The sequence below is a fragment of the Oikopleura dioica genome, chromosome PAR, assembly GCF_907165135.1.
Source record: "Oikopleura dioica chromosome PAR, OKI2018_I68_1.0, whole genome shotgun sequence".
Lineage (NCBI taxonomy): Eukaryota > Metazoa > Chordata > Appendicularia > Copelata > Oikopleuridae > Oikopleura > Oikopleura dioica.
This window is the reverse complement of record NC_137293.1, coordinates 3,204,898-3,222,157: the sequence shown is the minus strand read 5'-3', so window position 1 is coordinate 3,222,157 and position 17,260 is coordinate 3,204,898. Positions and strand designations below refer to the sequence as shown.

Below are 17,260 nucleotides of genomic sequence, written 5' to 3'. Positions count from 1 at the left end.
GACCATATTTTCCTTTAGATGGGGACGGTTAATGGGAAGGCCGTCGCTAGCCCGGACAAGCGAAATAATAATTACGCCGTAAGTAGCCTCTTTGATTGATGATTGGTCTTTCCTAAAATCGATTGTCAGCGTAATAAGCAATCATAAATTTTTACGTCTTTACTCACGTAATGTTTTCGTAACTCTGCTTTCTTGTTTTTAACGGCGCTTAAAATTTTAAATACCGAAAACGTAAAAAATGTCAGCAAAGAAAATGGGAGAGATTAAACTAAGAAAGCAGATGACCTTTTATGACGTTGGGTCGGACAGGAGGTCGGATGCTGAAAAGAGGACAGACTCTTGGGAGTCCAAAAGTTCACAGGAGGAATGTTTTTACATTTGAATCTCAAGTGATAACTAGTCAGTCAAATATGTATCAGGGTATCGCCAATTTAACGGGCAAATCCGTTAGAATAGAATTAACTTTTAATTAATCTGATTGAATGGTGCCCCTGAACTTCAGGGCCTGAAGTCCCTAGATACAGTGAGATTCCAATCTAAGGCGCCCACTCTAAGGCCATTTTTTGAGTTTCGGAAAATTTTGTCATCATAAAAGGCAAAAATGACTACTAATCTAACTCCACATTTTCAAGCCCATGTCATCAAAAAACAGGCCTTTGATTGGAATCTCAAGTGATCAATCTACAGTTGTAGATGTTGAATTTTTGTTTAGGACTCGGATCGCCCAGACGGCTTTCTCGTAGATCCCGATCTCGAAGAACAAGACATCACTAACTCCCGCAACCGCACAATCTCTGACAACTGGGAGACACCCGAAGTCGAATTAAATACTGAGCTCCAAAAGGCGTCGATTCAAGAAGATAGGCGAACTCTACCCGCAGTAATAAGATGGCACGAGGTGAGCTAAAGAGGGCATAAAGTTGATTGTCTTAATTTTAGCCGTGCAAATCCGTATATATCGTCTGCAGCGCTGATAACTGGCAGAAAAAGCATTTCCTTCAATTGGATAAAGTCGACTCAAGGAGCTCATCCCGTCATGAAAGGTCAGGCTGATTTGGCGACAATAAAAGAAACGTCGTTTTCAGCGTCTATCTTACGATAATCGAGCTTCCTGAAGGGCGCCACGAGTACCGTTACGTCGTCGATGGCGTAGATCGTCATAATCCGAAGGAAAAAACGATCGAGAACCAGTTTGGCGGACTCAACAACGTACTTCGGTACGTAAACGACTTAGTTGAAAATATCATCTGTCATTAGCACGGTTCTATAGGCGTAAAATTTTTAAGTCTTCACGTTGAAAGTGCGTTAAACAAGCCTTCTGCTTTCAGAATTCATTTTCAACAAATAGAATGTTGACAACTTAGGTTGACTAAAAGCTTTCCAAGCTCAGGTCCGTGTAAAATAGAAAAGGAGCCTGATTTAGGCTTCTACACTGGTTCCCGAGCGTAGAAAGGGGGAAGTTATTCTGAGCTACAGGAATGATAAGTACCTAGTTACCAAGCATATGAGTCACTTTGGGAAAAACCTCAAGAAGAAGGGTAAACCTGATTGACTTGATCTGATTCCGACAATTCCTGACAGATTTTTGTCAGAATGCCTAGTTAAGTTGGGTGTTTTTTCCCACAGATTCCGTGATACTGAGTGTCAGGGACTCTTTCTTGTCAAACTAATGTTTAGTTTTGTTGAAAAGTTTCCAAAACAATTAGGTGTTTTACACCATGTCTTCCCACTTAGTAGCGTCCTTAGTCAAAAACCTCTATACTGAAGACGAAGGGGCCTCTTTGCTTTCTACTGCACAGTTCAACAGTAATATGAGACTAATAAGAATTTAGAGTTCGCGAGGAAGATTTCGAAGCATTAGATGCTCTACTTATGGACGCTGCTGCTGAAAAATCGGATTCAGATAGGACAGGAGGCTCAATAACTTAAAAATGATTATCCAATTTCCCGCTGCCAGTTTCGATATTTTCCCAATATGATATAGGCTATATCGTTTATTGGAAACAACAACGACAAAGTCGAGCCTTGAATCAGCGAGTACGGCCAAGTTGAACCGAAAATGCTGACGCCGATGGAAGCGATGAAAGCGAGGAATCAACCGCCAGCGCTTCCAAATCATCTACTTCACAAGGTGAAGTCATAAATAATTCAAAGGGTTGAATTCCAAATTTTCATTGTTAAAATTGCTGACATGTATTTGATGGAAGATTGCCGATATTGCCGGTATCATGTTAGCAAGTTTTTGACATTGAAAATTCAAGACGACGTCTATCCAAATACAATTTCTTTTCTCAAATAAAAATACAGACAATGCATACCTTGTATTGTCGAGTAAAATTAGAACTGATAATCCACCATCGTCCGAGCTACAGTTCGGTACACTAAGAGTATGACGAAAAATACCGTAATACTATTTAATGTCCAAAGATGATCATTTGGACATCAAATTTGATTACATTTTCAATTCAATTTTTAATTTTCAATCACAGATTTTGCTGAATCAAGAAACCTCCCTTGCTGTTGATCCGTCACTCCTCCCCGAGCCGTCAGTCTCGCAGCTCAATCATCTTTACGCGCTCTCCATCCGAGATAATACGCTTGCCATTTCAGCGACTCACAGGTATACCTAAAGTTTAGCTGGCCGACCTTTATGACTATCATCGTGACCTTTACTCATTTCCTGTTCAATCACATGTTACTAGCGGCCATAATTCAAAAAATGCAACGCCAAAGAATAATTTAACCAAATCTTCAAGGTTCCGAGGACGCTTCGTCACAACCCTTCTCTACAAACCAATAGAACCACCTCCTCCCCGCTCCAGAAATCCCTCCGTTCGAGTTCCAGCATAAAAACACCATCATTCTTAAAATAACAGATACTAGAATGTGCACTTGTTACCTAAACTGTAAACCTTCAAAGTGTTGATTCTAGTGTTTTTGAATTTCTTACTGATCTTTTTCTCTTTCTAATTTTTGCTGCTGAAAAGTTCCTTTCATTTATTTCTTTTCTAACAGGCTGATAAGGTGTTTTTTCAAAGAAAGAACTATTTAGTCGACCTCTCGTTCTTCTTTTACTTTTCTTTTGTACATATGGAATGTTACTGTAATACTTCGACTGGTTATTTATCAAATAAAACCTTCTTCAAGAAAATAATCGACTGATTGTTTGAATCAAGAACATTTCCATGACTGCATGTTTTAATAGAACTCAAATTACTTGCATGTTTCAAATCCCATCATGACATGAGATGAGTGTGATCCCTTTTTGACAGGTCTAAGCCTACTGAAATCAAACGAGCATATGTTTATTGCATCAAAACAAGCATCAAATGCTGGATTTGACTCTGAAAATCTAGATTATCGTCATATAAACATATTGAAATCGTTCTTTGAAAGCATATTCTCAAGGTTTAAACCCGATTAGCAGATATTCAAAGGCCTTTGATTGAATTGTATGCAGAACCACTTATGTCGTCTTTTAAAAATTAAGATGTTATTCATATCTAAAGGAAGGAATTAATGTTTCTTTTCGCAACTAATTCAATCTGCGTTTCTTTTTTTTTGTGGCGCTCATCTGGCACCGTTCGAAAGAACAGGCGCCAAATAGCATTTGCTTCTGCATATAAAAGGATCTTTCGAAGCCCTTATTTTTCAATTGTTTTCGGATTGAAAAAAAGGGAAAGAAATGAAGCTTGCTACTTTTGTTACTCTTGCTGCCCAAGCAATGGCAATGATGCCATTTAGCCAACTGAAATTTAAACGAGGTAAAGATAGCGAGAGCATTTCTTAGTCAGTATAGATTCGTCAGAGCCAGGACTGATCTTTCACGAGTTTTGACTGTCGGACGAAAAGTTTAAACGTCGCCTTAAAGGTTGGCAAAAAATGCGACAGATAGTATGTCCTTTATTTTATGCCAAAGATTGTACTTTTTTTACAATGGCAAAGGAATTTCTTTAACCATAGAAATCGCTCTTTGACAGGATGTTTTGCCCTGTTTGATATAAGCCGCGCAATCTTCTGAGCTAAAATAACTAACTAAGGGCTTGCTTTTATGGGTAATCCATTTGATGCAGCGAATGAGCAATTCAACTTTGACAAGCCGACTTTTGGAAACTACAAGTAATTATTGACTGTATTCAACAAAAGAATTTGTCAATAAATTCAATAAACTAAATGAAATCAGAAAGAACCAACACTGTGTTATAAATCTACAAGATCGGTTAACAAATTTATTTGCTCTACTATCAATGAAAGCTGAGAATTAGTTGTTTAGGACACTAGTTGATAGAAGAAGACGAAAATCCAGAAAGACGTCTTTCATTTTTTGCGTCTTTCTTGGTTGTGATCTTCAAAGAGACATCTCTTTCTTGAGCCAAGAAGACTAGGAGGAATTTTATGTTGAAAGTTTATTTGTCAGTGAAGAATAACAAGTTTATCAGTTTTTGGAAAAAGGTTTTATCAGTAAGGTTGAACAAGAAATATCATTATTAATGATTCATTAAGTTTCTGAAGGTCAGGTCAGTTTCAAGGTCTGAAGTTAGTGATTGTTTGTTGCTTTAGAAGGTTTCGAGAAGAGCACTCATGAATGTCAATGCAACTTCCATTTTGGTTTCAATGCGATCGAGTTTTAACATCATCGGCTCCGAACTGGCCGAAAGAGATCTCGTCTTGGCCATGAGTTTCTTTTCTTTCATCAACATTTTCGTCATATGTTTCATAGAAGAGTGCTTGACTATCATTGTGGCGACCATTTTTTTAATATTGGCTTTTTGTTTTTTTTCTTTGTTGTTTGAAAATATGAAAACCTGAACGAAGGAGAATTTGTTTTATAGGCCGAGAAAGAGCGACAACCGTGGCGAAAGAATATTTAACTCGTAAAATTTTGTCTTGAGTCAGTCACGAGGGATTTGACGAGTCAACGGATGATTGTAGCGGCGAACTTAAGTTTATGTAATTTCAAAGGGGCAAGCAAATATTCTCAATCAAAAAAATATATTTTAAATGACCCCTAGTCTACCCGAATCGGCCCTTATTTGCCGTCAATATAAATGATTATAACAAGCGTTTTGGAAATAATAAGGCGGCCTGTGAAGTGCTTAATTGTTTCGTTTGGAGTTAATGATTGTCAGGTCGAAGAAGAATGCTTATTTCAAAGGTCATCGAAGCCCAAACCCGAAAATCGGATACACTTATTTTACGAGCAATTATTTGCATCACCAACAGACAGGAACAGAAAGCCTGACGTAAGAACTTTTGGCAGCTCAGAGCTCCTCAAATTACCGCAAGTTTTGGTTGTATGGCTCGACAGAGAAAAGAAGAGACGAGAATCGAGAACAATAATGACATTGGAGGATTTGCTCTGTGGAATATCAGGTAAGTAAATTGAGGAAGACAAGCTGTCTCTAATGGGAACTTATTTCTGAGAAGGTCATATAGATTATTTTTGTTTTTGGAATTTTAGTCCCTATTTCTCGTCAATTTCTATCATCAGACGAAATCTTTATCATTAAAACCCCATTGTTAATAAGCTATTGATCATTTATCTATTGGAATGTTTAGTTTTCTTTGCGTGTTTGTGAATGCAATCTTGGTTCTGAGCTCAAGCTGGATGGTTTCAAGTCGTAAATCCTCCATGTCTTTGGCATTGGGACAGACGTATTGGAAAGGCTTATTTGCTCAATGCACATCGCACGGGGCACATGGGTTCCACTGCGATGACTACGAAGGAAGGGTCTTATTTCAAAAACAAGGCTCAGTCAAAATCCTCGGCTTTTTTTGCTCATTCCAGATGACATTTTGAGAAAATCTCATTTCTATTTTTTCAATGATGCTTTGATTCTCCAAAGGTTAAATGATCAGTGAGGTCTTCGGTCTATTTTTTTCGACAAATATAGACCTGAAAAAGTTCCATGGTTTCAATTTGATTCGCTCGTACTCAGTTCCAGAATCATGATGATATTTTCTATCTGCTTTGCTATCCTGGCTCATATTGGTTTGTTTGGCTTTCTTGATCAGACCATAGCTTATCTTTTCCGCTAGTGTATTTTTTGAGTGGAAATTGGAATCTAGTGCTGATTACAATGGACCCTTTCATTAAAAAATGGCTCGCAAGATCAGGCTGGTTTTGCGAAAATAAATTACCAATTTAAAATTGGAAAACAATTATCAAAAATTTATGTTTAGTAGCCTTATTGCCAGCCTAAAAGCAAGTCTATTATACCTTCTCTCCGGAACTTTCCTCATCATTGTTTCTGGTTTATTCACGGACATAATCTTACAAGCTTACTCAAATGATTCAAAAATGGGCCCGACTCACAGCATAGGGATGGTTCAACATGACGAGAACCTGGTGCGGTACGAATTTGGGGCATGCTTATGTAAGTACTGTTATTGATTTCTTTCCGCCGTGACTTTTAAAAACGTTAACCTTGAAGCTCTTCCACCGCTCATGTGTCAAAGTAAATCCACGCTCTGACTTAGAAGCATGGGTTGTTGAGTAATAAAGTTCACTGGTCTCAGAGACCAACAATAATATTCAAGTTTACTTTTTTTCAGATTTGGGGTACATTTTTGGTGCAATTGAGTTGATTCTTGCCGTGGCTGTTTGGGCACTGAATCCTCATGTTGAGAAGAAAGATGAAGAAGAAAATTATACGAAGAGTTTCAATCAGGATTATCTCTCTGTATACTGAAAAAATGAACGATAAAGAGACGCTAATAAAATAGGAATTTTATTCATGGAGAAAGAACCGTTAATTGTTTCGGATAGTATTTTCGATCCATTGTTTTGCAACGAAAATGCTCGAGTTAACACCAGGAAATCCCTTCCACGCGCAACCAACGCCTCTTGAAACAATTGCAATGACTGTAGCTCGACCATCGATGTCACAGACAAGAGGTCCGCCAGAATCTCCCTGGCACGCATCTTTTCCTCCATCGGCGTCTCCATCATCATCAAGATCTGGAACACCGGCGCAGATGTCGTCTTCTTCAAGCTCGGTTTTGTATCCCTTCTCAATGCAGTAGTCAGTCCCGAAGATGTTGACTCCGACTGATTGAAGGTCATTTGCAAGGGATCCTCCATAAGAAGTAGAACCCCAACCAGCAAGCCAGCAAGCACTACCGGCTTGAGAAGGGATCGGATTCTCAGTCGGTAAGCAGGGCATTGCAACTTTGTCATCTGGATCGTTTGCGATAATGTCCGAAGCAAATTTGACCATGCACCAATCTTGGTTTGAACCCGTTCCGTCGCTAAAAATTAAATTTGAAAGCGATCATCCAAATAACTAACCTTGAGTCGCCATAAAGAGGATGCTGAATCCAGGAAATCGCATCCATGGAGTACTCAGAGCTGTCCCAGTTATTTTTCTGTCGATCACCGAAAGTAGCTCGAATATTGAAAACGCCATCGAAGCAACAGTGCGCAGCAGTGACGACCCAGTTATTGTGAACAACGAAGCCTCCACAAGTGTACAAATGATTTAACGTCAGCCGAACTATTTTCGGTTTCAAACAATATCAAGAAAACTGAAAAATGAAATTAAAACCGGTCCCTATGAAAGGCCAAGCATTGTTATCTGCATTGACTCCGCCAACAATTCTACTAGGAGCGAGGTTTCTAGCGCTTCCTAGATCGGGGAAGTTATTCTCAACGGTGCATAGTTTCAGGCCAGAAGTAATTGTGTCAACTATTGGGTCAAAAGCTGACGATCCGTCGTTATTGGAGCTGGAATCTGTTGTAGTGCTTGTTGTTGTAGTTGGTGTGGTAGTTGTACTTGTTGGAGGTGTTGACATTGGAGTTGTAGAAGTTGTAGTCGTCGTTGACGTTGTTGTCGTCGTAGTTGTTGTTGTAGTTGATGTCGTTGTTGCTGTAGTAGTAGTTGTAGATGTTGTAGTTGTCGAGTATGTAGTAGTAGAACTTGTAGTTGTTGGTGTTGTCGTCGTCGATGTTGTCGTAGTCGTGGTAGAAGTTGTTGATGGTGAACTCGTTGATGTACTGGTAGTCGCTGGCGAAGTCGTAGATGTCGTAGTTGACGTTGTTGTAGAACTTGTTGTCGGCGCAGAACAAACATCGGTTGAAAATTCTGGTTTCTTCGAAATAAACCAGCCGCGCTGATCGCATTTTATTTGAAAGCGCACTTTCGAGCTTTTCTCCTCACATGTCGCCTTACAGAAGACCTTTCCTTTTTTTGTTTTGCAGTTCCATTCTCCTGTGCCGATGTTGAAGTAAGACATTGCTTCAGTTTCCTTGCACAGGAACCGATCACAAGCAGACTCGAAATTGGTGATCTTTGAAGAGATGTTTCCGTTCTTACACTTTACTGTTCCCATAGTTTCCCCGTCATCGCAGACAAGATTGTACTGATTTCCTTTTTTCGCACTTGAAGAGAGAAGTTCTAGTGTTCCTTTGACAATATTGAGTTCTGAAATTGGACCATCACATGGATCAGGTTGTTCTTCGCATTTGAGCTCGTCGCCCTCGCCGAAATTCTTGAGCTTGAGCGCTGGTGGATCCTTGCATTTCGCCTTGATCTCCGATTTCGCAAAATTAAGCGTTCCACTAGAACACTTGGCCTTGCAAGATATCGAACTGACGGCTTCACCTAAGCCCTTGCAGTCCCAGAATCCATTTTCAATCGAAAATCTATCCATCGTACTTTGCATTTCTGCCGTGCATGCTGATACTGCTGATCGTTGGGAACTCCCATCTTTTTGCTTAAATAAATATACAGCGGAGGGATGAACCAAAGCAAGAATAATCAGGTTAGGTAGAGTAAAAGTGCCTAGGGCAAAGTACAATTCGTCTACGTTATAATTAAAAAGCAATTGACTTACCATGGTCGCCCATTTATTTTCCCAACCTCCCAGAGCCGTCCCAAAGATGAGACTGCTTATTTTCATGTCTCTATAATTTCCTCTCAATCGCTTTTTAAAAGATATCTTATCGATCTCCAAAACATAAGAGTAGCTTCTGAGAGATGAAATGCAACGAGGTTATGTTTTGCATGAGGGCGCTAGAACCTGGAACTCGGGAAATGAGTCGAATTTTCAAAAGAAAAGTTTATTGACAGGTCATGAACGGCAAATGCAGTTTTTTATGAGTTATTAATGATGATATTTCTCATCCAATTTCTGCCAATGAATGTGCTTGTATTGAGACCAGGGAAGCCTTCCAAGGCGCAGCCAACTGCCCTTGAAACTGTACCGATGATCATAGCTTTTCCGTCGATGGGGCAAATAAGAGGTCCTCCAGAATCACCTGTTTATGGTTTTCAAAGATTTTTACTTATTAGAGCATAGTGTTCAATTTTCAAACGAGTGTTTTCAACCATTTCCTGAGCAAGAATCTTTTCCTCCATCAACATCTCCATCATTGTCCATATCTGGAACGGCTGCGCAGATATCATCGACTTCCAGGAATTCTTTATTGCCTTTTTCGATGCAATATTCATGGTCGAGAACGTTGATTCCCGTCGATTGAAGAACATTCGCCAACTGGCCATCTTCAGTCCTTCCCCAACCAGCGAGCCAACAAGCTTTGCCATGTTGTGAAGGGATCGGATTCACGTCTGGCAGACATGGGATGCCGACAAGACCATCTGGGTCATTTGCGATGATGTCTTCGTTGAATTTGACCATGCACCAATCTTGGTTTCCCCCAGTTCCATCACTGGCATCGCCCCAAAGTGGATGACGGAACCAGTCTGCCGCGTCAAGAGTGTATTCATTACTGTCAGGATCGTTTTTCAATCGATCGCCAAAGGTTGCTTGCATCCCATTGACGTTGTTCTGGCAGCAATGACCGGCTGTGAGTACCCAGTGGTTATGAACAACTACTCCTCCGCAGGTGTAACGCGATGGATTATTCCGAACGGTGATGCTGAATCGGACGATAAAGGGCCAGGCATTGTTGTCAGCATCGATTCCGCCGACAATCTTGCTTGCTTTTTAAGGTTCTTTTTTTTTTTGCATTTTTTTTGTTATTTAAAGTTTAACAGTTTATTTGGCTTTATTCTTAGGAACCCTGCCTTCGACATTTCTAGAGCTCGCGCCCGGAAAATTATCTTCGCTCGAACAGAGCTGTAGGCCTGATTGAATCGTATCTACGATTGGCTCAAAACCATCTGGAGTAGGATAAGTTACAGGTTCTTCCGTGGGTTCCTCAGACGGGCAGACATCATCAGAAAATTCAGGTTTCTTGTGAATGTACCAGCCAGAAATGTCGCATTTGATTTCAAATCGAATATTGTCATTTCTCGGTGACATTCCGCATTCAGCTTTGCATGTGAGTTTGCCTTTCTTCGATTTGCAGTTCCAAACACCAAGGCCGATCGGAAACTCGTCAAGGGCATCAGCTGGATCGCAAACGAACCGATCGCAAGCGCTCTCGAAATCGGGTATTTTCGAAGAAACCTTTCCATTTGTGCATTTTACCGATCCGACAACCGCGCCAGTATCACAGATCAAATCGTATTTGTCGCCCTTTCTAGCACTTGAAGAGACAAGTTCCAATCTTCCTTTGATAATATCAAGCTCTGAAATCGGCCCCTCGCACGAGTTTGGTGCTATTTCGCATTTGAGCTCGTCATTTTCGTTGAATTTTTTGAATTGGAGACTCGGGCTGTTCTTGCATTTGACGCGGATTTCTGCTCCCTTTTTGTTCAGATTTCCAAGATTGCATTTGGCCTTGCAAATCATTTTACTGACGCTTTCATTGAGACCTGAGCATTCCCAAAAACCATTTTCTACGGGATGAGCGTCCCTGACTCGAATGATTTCCTCGGTGCAGAAGTCAGATAGAGTCGATGCTTTTGTTTCATCCTCTTCCTAGAAAAAGAAAATTCAAATGAATGTATCCCTTAAAACTTTGCGACATGAATTCTTACATAAATACAAGCGCAAAAAGTAATTCCGCCCGCGGCTAGGTACTCTTTCTTACCTTGATATTCTCAAACTTCTGCGGCCAGCCCGCATAGACCCCAGCTATGGTTAGACTTCTCAAGAGTTTCATCCACTGTTTCTCTTGCTTCTCTTACTTCCTGTTATCCAGAAAAACAAGTATGACTGATAAGAAAAAGCTATGAATATCAGCCCCTTCGGGATATGCCAAGGTTCAAGGGGGGCGCTAGAGCTTTCACTTTCAATTTTGGTCTATAACGATAACGTGTCTGAAAAACTGCCCTGAAATTATTGAAAGAAATTAGGTGTGGCAATTTATTTTATTTCAAGACAACATTAATTGTGTCCTTTGTCATTTTTCAGTAATAAATCAGGAAGAACTTTCCTTTCGTCGATTTTTTTTGTTCAAAAATCGAAAATTTCTGAAATTTTTTTTCGATTTCTTCGTCTCTGGTCGGGCGAAAAATTCCGACCGCGTCGTTTTGGTGCTTCAAAAACTGCAGATTTTTCAAGTGAGAATACTGTCGATCGTGAAGGAGCGTTTTTTGACATGGTAGACTTGCGGCAAACGTCGTGGTAGGCAAAAGGGAAGGGTGGAGAGCGGGTAGTGTCGCTTGAGTGCGGGTGGAGGTGTTGTTGAAGAAACACTGCATGTTTCGGAATCGCTTGAGGAAAGAGGACTTGACGGGCGAGAATTTGGAAGGGAGAGAATCCAGTCTTAGAATGTTGATAGTTATAATTGAATGATTTTAAAGAGTTTTATAGCTACATCTAAATCAATGTTTGTTTACCTATCGAAAAGGGAGCGGGTCGATTTGCAAGCTCATTTTTTCTTCGTCGTCGAAACGCTCCGTTGTCAAAAATATACGAGCAGTTTTCAGCGATTGTCCAGTAATTGTCTTTTCCCCATGGCCGGCTTGGATCTCGAAGAATCTAAAGACTACAGTTACTAACTGTTATTTGATTATTCAATTGGTATGTCATAATGGTGGAAAATTCCATCTTTCTTCTGATAATTCAAATCCGCTGATTCCGTAACGACAATAATAAATTTGCATTTTCAACAAAAGTGAGCGCTCCTTTCATGGGAGTTGATTTTTCATCAGCGTAATATCCGCTGCTCTTGAATGGGCTTGAATAAGCATTCACTCACCGCAAGTCTACTGTACATAAGCTGAACAATGATATTCCGTAAATAATCTTTTCTAGTCTTAAATTCATCGTCTCGCGGAATTTTCCATGAACAATGGTTTACTTCCTGTAGCAAACCTTATCAGCGAAGAACGTTAAGGGTTAACCTGCTGAGGTTTCATGCCTATTATTTGGCACTAAGCTAGAATCAAGGAAAATTGATTCTTAGCTTACATTCTTCAAAACAAATAATCCAAATCTAACTCGCCCAAATACCAATTCACAGCGGGAATCGAACTCGTTTCAAAACATAAATCAACTAACCTTTACAAAGCAATCATTGAGACTCAAATTATGTCTGACTGAGTTTTTCCATCCAACGTATTCACCTCTGAAGAAGGGGAAATTTGCAGCGAGCCATTCGTTTATCTGCTGCAGGGTTGCGCGCTGGCTCGAGTGGGACTTGATGGCCATGGCGATCAAGGTGATGTAGGAGAGGGGTGGTTTTTCATGACGTCGATATCCGCGGGATTTCGGACTCTAGAAAGAATTTGTCCGATAAAAAGGTACCCTGCTTTAGAGGCGAATTTTTGATAATTTCTTGATAAATTATTTACCTTTGTCATTTCGTCAATTTACTCTATCTGTTCGGCAGCAGCTTCTTTGGATCGTCTGGAAGGTCTGACAGAATGTGAGCGGTGGCGCAGTCAGGCGATGTTGATCTGAATCTATTGTTTCCGAAGAAACAGCCACTTGGCTTCTCGCTCAAGTGGCGACTCTACAAGCCGACGTCACAGTTTGGACAGAAGTTAATCGCCCCTCTTCAACACCTTCTCTCAAATATACTCTAAACTTGTTAAGTGCACATCTAGCAAACAAGCAATTTTACACACATAAACTTTAGAATAAAGTCTCTTTGAACCATCAACATTTGTTTCTCTTTAAAATTTATTTATAGGATACAAGTTGTTATGATCTTTGATACATCAGTTCTAACAAAGTTCGGATTCACCATGATACGAAATTCTTAAAAAATCTTAGGGATGTGAAATATTTTACGCTCCATTATTTTTGAAATGATAGAGCGATAAATTTTTTACGTTTTTGATTCATATTTGTGGATATTCTTACCATAGCACTCCGATTTTATGCCTAAAAGATGCAGTCTACAGATGGTAAAATCCATATGGTACTTATTATATTGGCCTTACCCATAGCTGGTGATCAGCTGCTGTCCCCAGCCGCCAGTCGAGGGGCCTCGACTCGAGGCAGCATGATATATTTCATGTGTGCTTCAAATAAGTTCTTTAATTTTTATTTAAATCAGAGGGTCTCAAATCTGATGAGTAGCTCTTGATTGTTTTGAGACGCTTTAAAAAAGTAAATAAATCATCAGATTAGTACCTCGTTCTTTTTCTTTCCGATCGATCAAAACAGAGAAATGCGACAACTATTTCAACTCTTAGTTTATCAAGTTTTTGGCTACGGTGGCTACGGTTACGGTTCAAGCTATATGGGCTCAAGAGGAGAGCATCCAAAGGGATGTCCGTCTTATGCGTATGATTTTAATGGACTTTGTTATGGCTTCAAAGATCAACTAAATTGTTTGATAAAGAACATTTTATGAAGCCAGGATAAGTGTTTGGCTTGCAAGACCTGTTGAATTAGTAAAATCTCATGCCGAATACTACTGCCAACGAAACAGCGGCGTTTTGTACGTCCCTCGAACCCAACCAAAACGAGGCGAATTCAAAGAACTGTACGAGACGCTCGGACTTTCTTTCGACCAACGAGTTCATCTTGGCCTCACTCAAATTGGATTCACAAATTTTGACGGAACCCGTGTGCCAGTTTTGAAGGATGACCTTGGACTCGAAGTTCCCCAGTGGATCAATAGATTTTCAAGGCAGCTATTTTCGAGATCGTATAAATACGAATACTTGCCGAATGTTGTGCTCAAAGCGGGAAAAATGTATCTGATTTCAAGAAATACAAATGCTTATGCTGTTTGCGTCTCTTTACCTGAAGGTACAAGGATTTTTGACTTCTGATAGTTGTTTAACTCTTTCAAAAAAAAAAGAATCTGGCCAATCAAAAAAAATTTCCAATGATCATTCTTATTTAGACCAAAAAACGACTACCACAACTTCTACCACAACGACGACAACAACGACAACAACGACAACTACAAGCACCACAACAACAATCGACTATTTCCAAACCGAAAACGTCTTTGATTTTTCCAACTGCCAGCCAATCCAACACTACAGATGCAATTCAAGCAAACATTATTTAGGACGCGCAATAAGTGTCGAATCAGAAAGGTAGTCAGAGGATCATCATCTTTTAGTAAATCAATCCAACTCATTCAGACTTTGCTTTGAAAAATGCAAGCAAAACAAGTTTTGCGACGCTTTCCAAACGATGCCCAGGAACGGGCGATTCTTGTGCGTTTCTTTGAGCGGCTGTTCTATTGTCCCTCAGTTCAAGGTGACCTACTACTCGATGAATAATTGCCAAGTTTTGAAAGTTCTCAAGTTTCGTATAAAATATAAAACAGGATTTTTTTGAACTTGAGAAAAGCTATGGGGAAAGTCAGAGAGCTCCAGCAACAACGACATCGACTTCTTCAACTACTACGACAAGTACAACAACAACGACGTCAACAACAACAACAACAACTACAACTACTTCTACTACAACGACAACAACAACGCGAACAACAACAACGACCACAACTACAACAACTACAAGCACAACTACGACCACAACTACGACCACTACTAGCACAACAACATCTACTACGACGACAACTTCAACAACTACTACAACAACTACAACAACTACAACGACTTCAACATCAACAACAAAGAGAAGAACCACCTCATCAACAACAACGACCACTACTACAACCACCTCTACTACGACCACAACAACCTCGACCACAACATTCGGATTTGAAATCCATTCATAAATAACAAATTTTAAGTTTTTGATCTCTATCAAATTTTAGCGACTCGCTGAAGCGATTTTTTTTTGAATCCATTATCCAGAACAACCACAACAACCTCGACTACAACAACGACAACGACGACGACAACAACGTCAACGACCATTACGACGACGACAACATCGACGACAACTACCCGGAAGACAACAAAAACAATTACCACATCAACAACAACGTCAACTAGTACAACGACTACGACAACCCGCACAACTAGTACAACAACATTCTTCGATAGTGGAGACTGCGCCAAGCCTACTCGGGATATCTGCTCTAGTTCTGCCCTTGTCATGAAAGGAACTCGAAGCAATTTGATAATGAAGTCCGCTGTGAACCCAGAGTTCACTCTCAAACTCGATTGCTCCAATCCACAAGCGTATCAGATTCAAAAGAACACTGGAGAATATCTCGTTTGGAAGCCAAATTTTCTAGGAAAGCCATCAAACGCTATTTGGGTAAAAGCCTTGGGCTGATTTCAGAAATATAATTTTTTAGGGAGAGAGCGGGGCAAAGAGCTTCTGGACAGTAAGAAAGATGATGTCCAGACGGGGACTGGACTACTTCGCAATTTCGTTGCCAAATGAACCGGATTACTTTCTTCATGGAGATCTCAACAGTAAGCGGTTTTTGTTGTTTCTTTTCGAAAAATTTTTCAGTAAAACAAAGTAACAGGGCACAATGGTTCATTTTCGACCAAATTCCAGAATGCGCAATTCAACCCTGGTCGCAATGGAGCTCCTGTTCTGCAACTTGCGGCCAAGCTAGTCGATCTAGGACAAGAAAAATCGCGAAAGACTGGGAACCATACTACAATTTTGTCATCAACGATATGAAGATAACTGAACCCTGCGAAGTCGATCTCTGTCGAATCGAGGATGACCTCTCCTACTATGACTTTTATTAGAAAGTAAACTCTCAAATGGAAAGATTTATTTACTCAAAAGACTTGAAGATTGTTTTGGGGAGGAGAAGGGCGAAGCACAACCCTCATCAGTTCGCAAAATATCATAGCGTCGCTAGGATCTTCGTATTCCATTTTGTCAAGGTGGATTTCGTCCAGAAGCTTATCACAAGTTTTTTGATCTCTTGAATACATTCCCAAAGCAAAAGAAAGAAGGATGAACAGTCGAAAGCGCATATTTTTCTTGAATATAAAGCTTGATGATGTTCTGCAATTTGTTTCACCTGCTGATATCATTAAATAAAGAAGAGGCATTAAAATTTATCAAATGAGGGTCCAGATTATCTTTTATTCTTTGGTTTATTTCGCGGCCGAATATTTTGCGTGACTAGAAATGAAAAATAAATAATATATTGCATTTTCGCCATATCAGTTGTTTTTTCGTGTCAAAGCTTGACAGTGGACCCTTCCAAAATGCCACCTTATATATCGCCAAAGGATTCTTTTGTCTATTTTTGCATTTTATTACGGTTTTTAATAAATTTTGTTTATGAAAGTGTAAGGTCTTGCAAATCCTGCGGCTTGCTAGAAGTTCCCCACTTTGCGTATTCTCTAGTGCGGTGAATAAAAGACAAGAACTCTGGAAAAGGTGTTGCTCGAGTTTTATTTACAAGACGACTGAGATGCACGCGTAGCGCGCAGTAAGATGTGGCCTCAGATAAAATCTCCGGCCTCAGGGTTCGTAAAACCTCACAAAAGGATATCATCTTCCTCTTCTTATTCCAGCGGCTATTTGAATCGCCTGGTCGAGCATATTGCACATGGCGTTAATGTTATTAAAAGGTCGGTTGAAATGTGACATCACAGAACTCCAATATTCTTCGTTCTCGTTTAAAAGAATCATTAATTCTTTTGCACTTTTGTCGGGTCTTTTCTCTATCTCGATTCTTGATACGAAAGGCCGAGCTTTTCGAGAAAAGACCCTAATCATTGAAAAGAGTTTTTCCGTTCTCTCTGTTCTACCCTTCCTAATGATGATCTTTCCGTCAGTGGAAAAGCCGAACCGATCAAAAACAGCGAAAAGAGGCAGAGAAACATCCGCATTCTCTTTCTTTTTCAATCAGAACTAGAAAGTAAATCTCCGAATAAACTGCTTTTATACTCTTTAAAATACACACAAGACCTCGTCGGTTCGATAAATGCAAATGACAGGAAAATGTGGTTCTGCGCGCTTGATGAAAAGTTATATGAAGGAATAATGAAGGCTGTGGCTAGCTTAAATGACCAAAAAGATGAGTTTCACGGTTTAATTTGAGTATTTG

At 39.9% G+C, this 17,260-nt stretch overlaps 8 protein-coding genes across 8 annotated transcripts; 3 read left to right on the top strand and 5 right to left on the bottom strand.

Annotated features, from left to right (window-relative positions):
- The first annotated feature begins 6 nt into the window (after positions 1–6).
- On the top strand, positions 7–3,148 carry LOC145702467 (5'-AMP-activated protein kinase subunit beta-1-like). The gene is made up of 8 exons (XM_081779698.1): positions 7–78; positions 713–898; positions 940–1,043; positions 1,086–1,217; positions 1,833–1,907; positions 2,035–2,131; positions 2,490–2,620; positions 2,757–3,148. Exons 1-8 carry the CDS (start codon positions 19–21, stop codon positions 2,848–2,850), a joined length of 879 nt encoding a protein of 292 aa, XP_081635824.1. The 5' UTR covers positions 7–18; the 3' UTR covers positions 2,851–3,148.
- Positions 3,149–6,724: 3,576 nt separating this feature from the next.
- On the bottom strand, positions 6,725–7,494 carry LOC145702471 (serine protease 1-like; the record flags this gene model as incomplete). Its single annotated transcript, XM_081779703.1, has 2 exons — positions 6,725–7,251; positions 7,292–7,494. Coding segments are annotated over 2 exons (702 nt in total), but the record flags the coding sequence as incomplete, so codon positions are not given.
- Positions 7,495–7,506: 12 nt separating this feature from the next.
- LOC145702459 (uncharacterized) lies at positions 7,507–8,957 on the bottom strand. The gene is made up of 2 exons (XM_081779690.1): positions 8,836–8,957; positions 7,507–8,715 (listed from the first exon to the last, which is right to left on the bottom strand). Exons 1-2 carry the CDS (start codon positions 8,899–8,901, stop codon positions 7,519–7,521), a joined length of 1,263 nt encoding a protein of 420 aa, XP_081635816.1. The 5' UTR covers positions 8,902–8,957; the 3' UTR covers positions 7,507–7,518.
- A 103-nt stretch (positions 8,958–9,060) lies between these two features.
- On the bottom strand, positions 9,061–9,959 carry LOC145703612 (serine protease 30-like). The gene is made up of 2 exons (XM_081780993.1): positions 9,345–9,959; positions 9,061–9,268 (listed from the first exon to the last, which is right to left on the bottom strand). Exons 1-2 carry the CDS (start codon positions 9,772–9,774, stop codon positions 9,264–9,266), a joined length of 435 nt encoding a protein of 144 aa, XP_081637119.1. The 5' UTR covers positions 9,775–9,959; the 3' UTR covers positions 9,061–9,263.
- A 40-nt stretch (positions 9,960–9,999) lies between these two features.
- On the bottom strand, positions 10,000–11,114 carry LOC145701248 (uncharacterized). The gene is made up of 2 exons (XM_081778471.1): positions 10,940–11,114; positions 10,000–10,827 (listed from the first exon to the last, which is right to left on the bottom strand). Exons 1-2 carry the CDS (start codon positions 11,009–11,011, stop codon positions 10,000–10,002), a joined length of 900 nt encoding a protein of 299 aa, XP_081634597.1. The 5' UTR covers positions 11,012–11,114.
- A 136-nt stretch (positions 11,115–11,250) lies between these two features.
- Positions 11,251–12,731, bottom strand: LOC145702795 (forkhead box protein Q1-like). The gene is made up of 4 exons (XM_081780063.1): positions 12,648–12,731; positions 12,355–12,570; positions 11,691–11,832; positions 11,251–11,616 (listed from the first exon to the last, which is right to left on the bottom strand). Exons 1-4 carry the CDS (start codon positions 12,654–12,656, stop codon positions 11,408–11,410), a joined length of 576 nt encoding a protein of 191 aa, XP_081636189.1. The 5' UTR covers positions 12,657–12,731; the 3' UTR covers positions 11,251–11,407.
- Positions 12,732–13,475: 744 nt separating this feature from the next.
- On the top strand, positions 13,476–14,618 carry LOC145703786 (uncharacterized). Its single transcript, XM_081781175.1, has 3 exons — positions 13,476–14,058; positions 14,156–14,354; positions 14,403–14,618. The coding sequence occupies exons 1-3, from the start codon at positions 14,001–14,003 to the stop codon at positions 14,599–14,601; spliced, it is 456 nt and encodes a 151-aa protein (XP_081637301.1). The 5' UTR covers positions 13,476–14,000; the 3' UTR covers positions 14,602–14,618.
- Positions 14,616–15,941, top strand: LOC145701247 (uncharacterized). Its single transcript, XM_081778470.1, has 4 exons — positions 14,616–14,638; positions 15,084–15,492; positions 15,533–15,653; positions 15,694–15,941. The coding sequence occupies exons 1-4, from the start codon at positions 14,616–14,618 to the stop codon at positions 15,939–15,941; spliced, it is 801 nt and encodes a 266-aa protein (XP_081634596.1).
- The last annotated feature ends 1,319 nt before the right edge of the window (positions 15,942–17,260 follow it).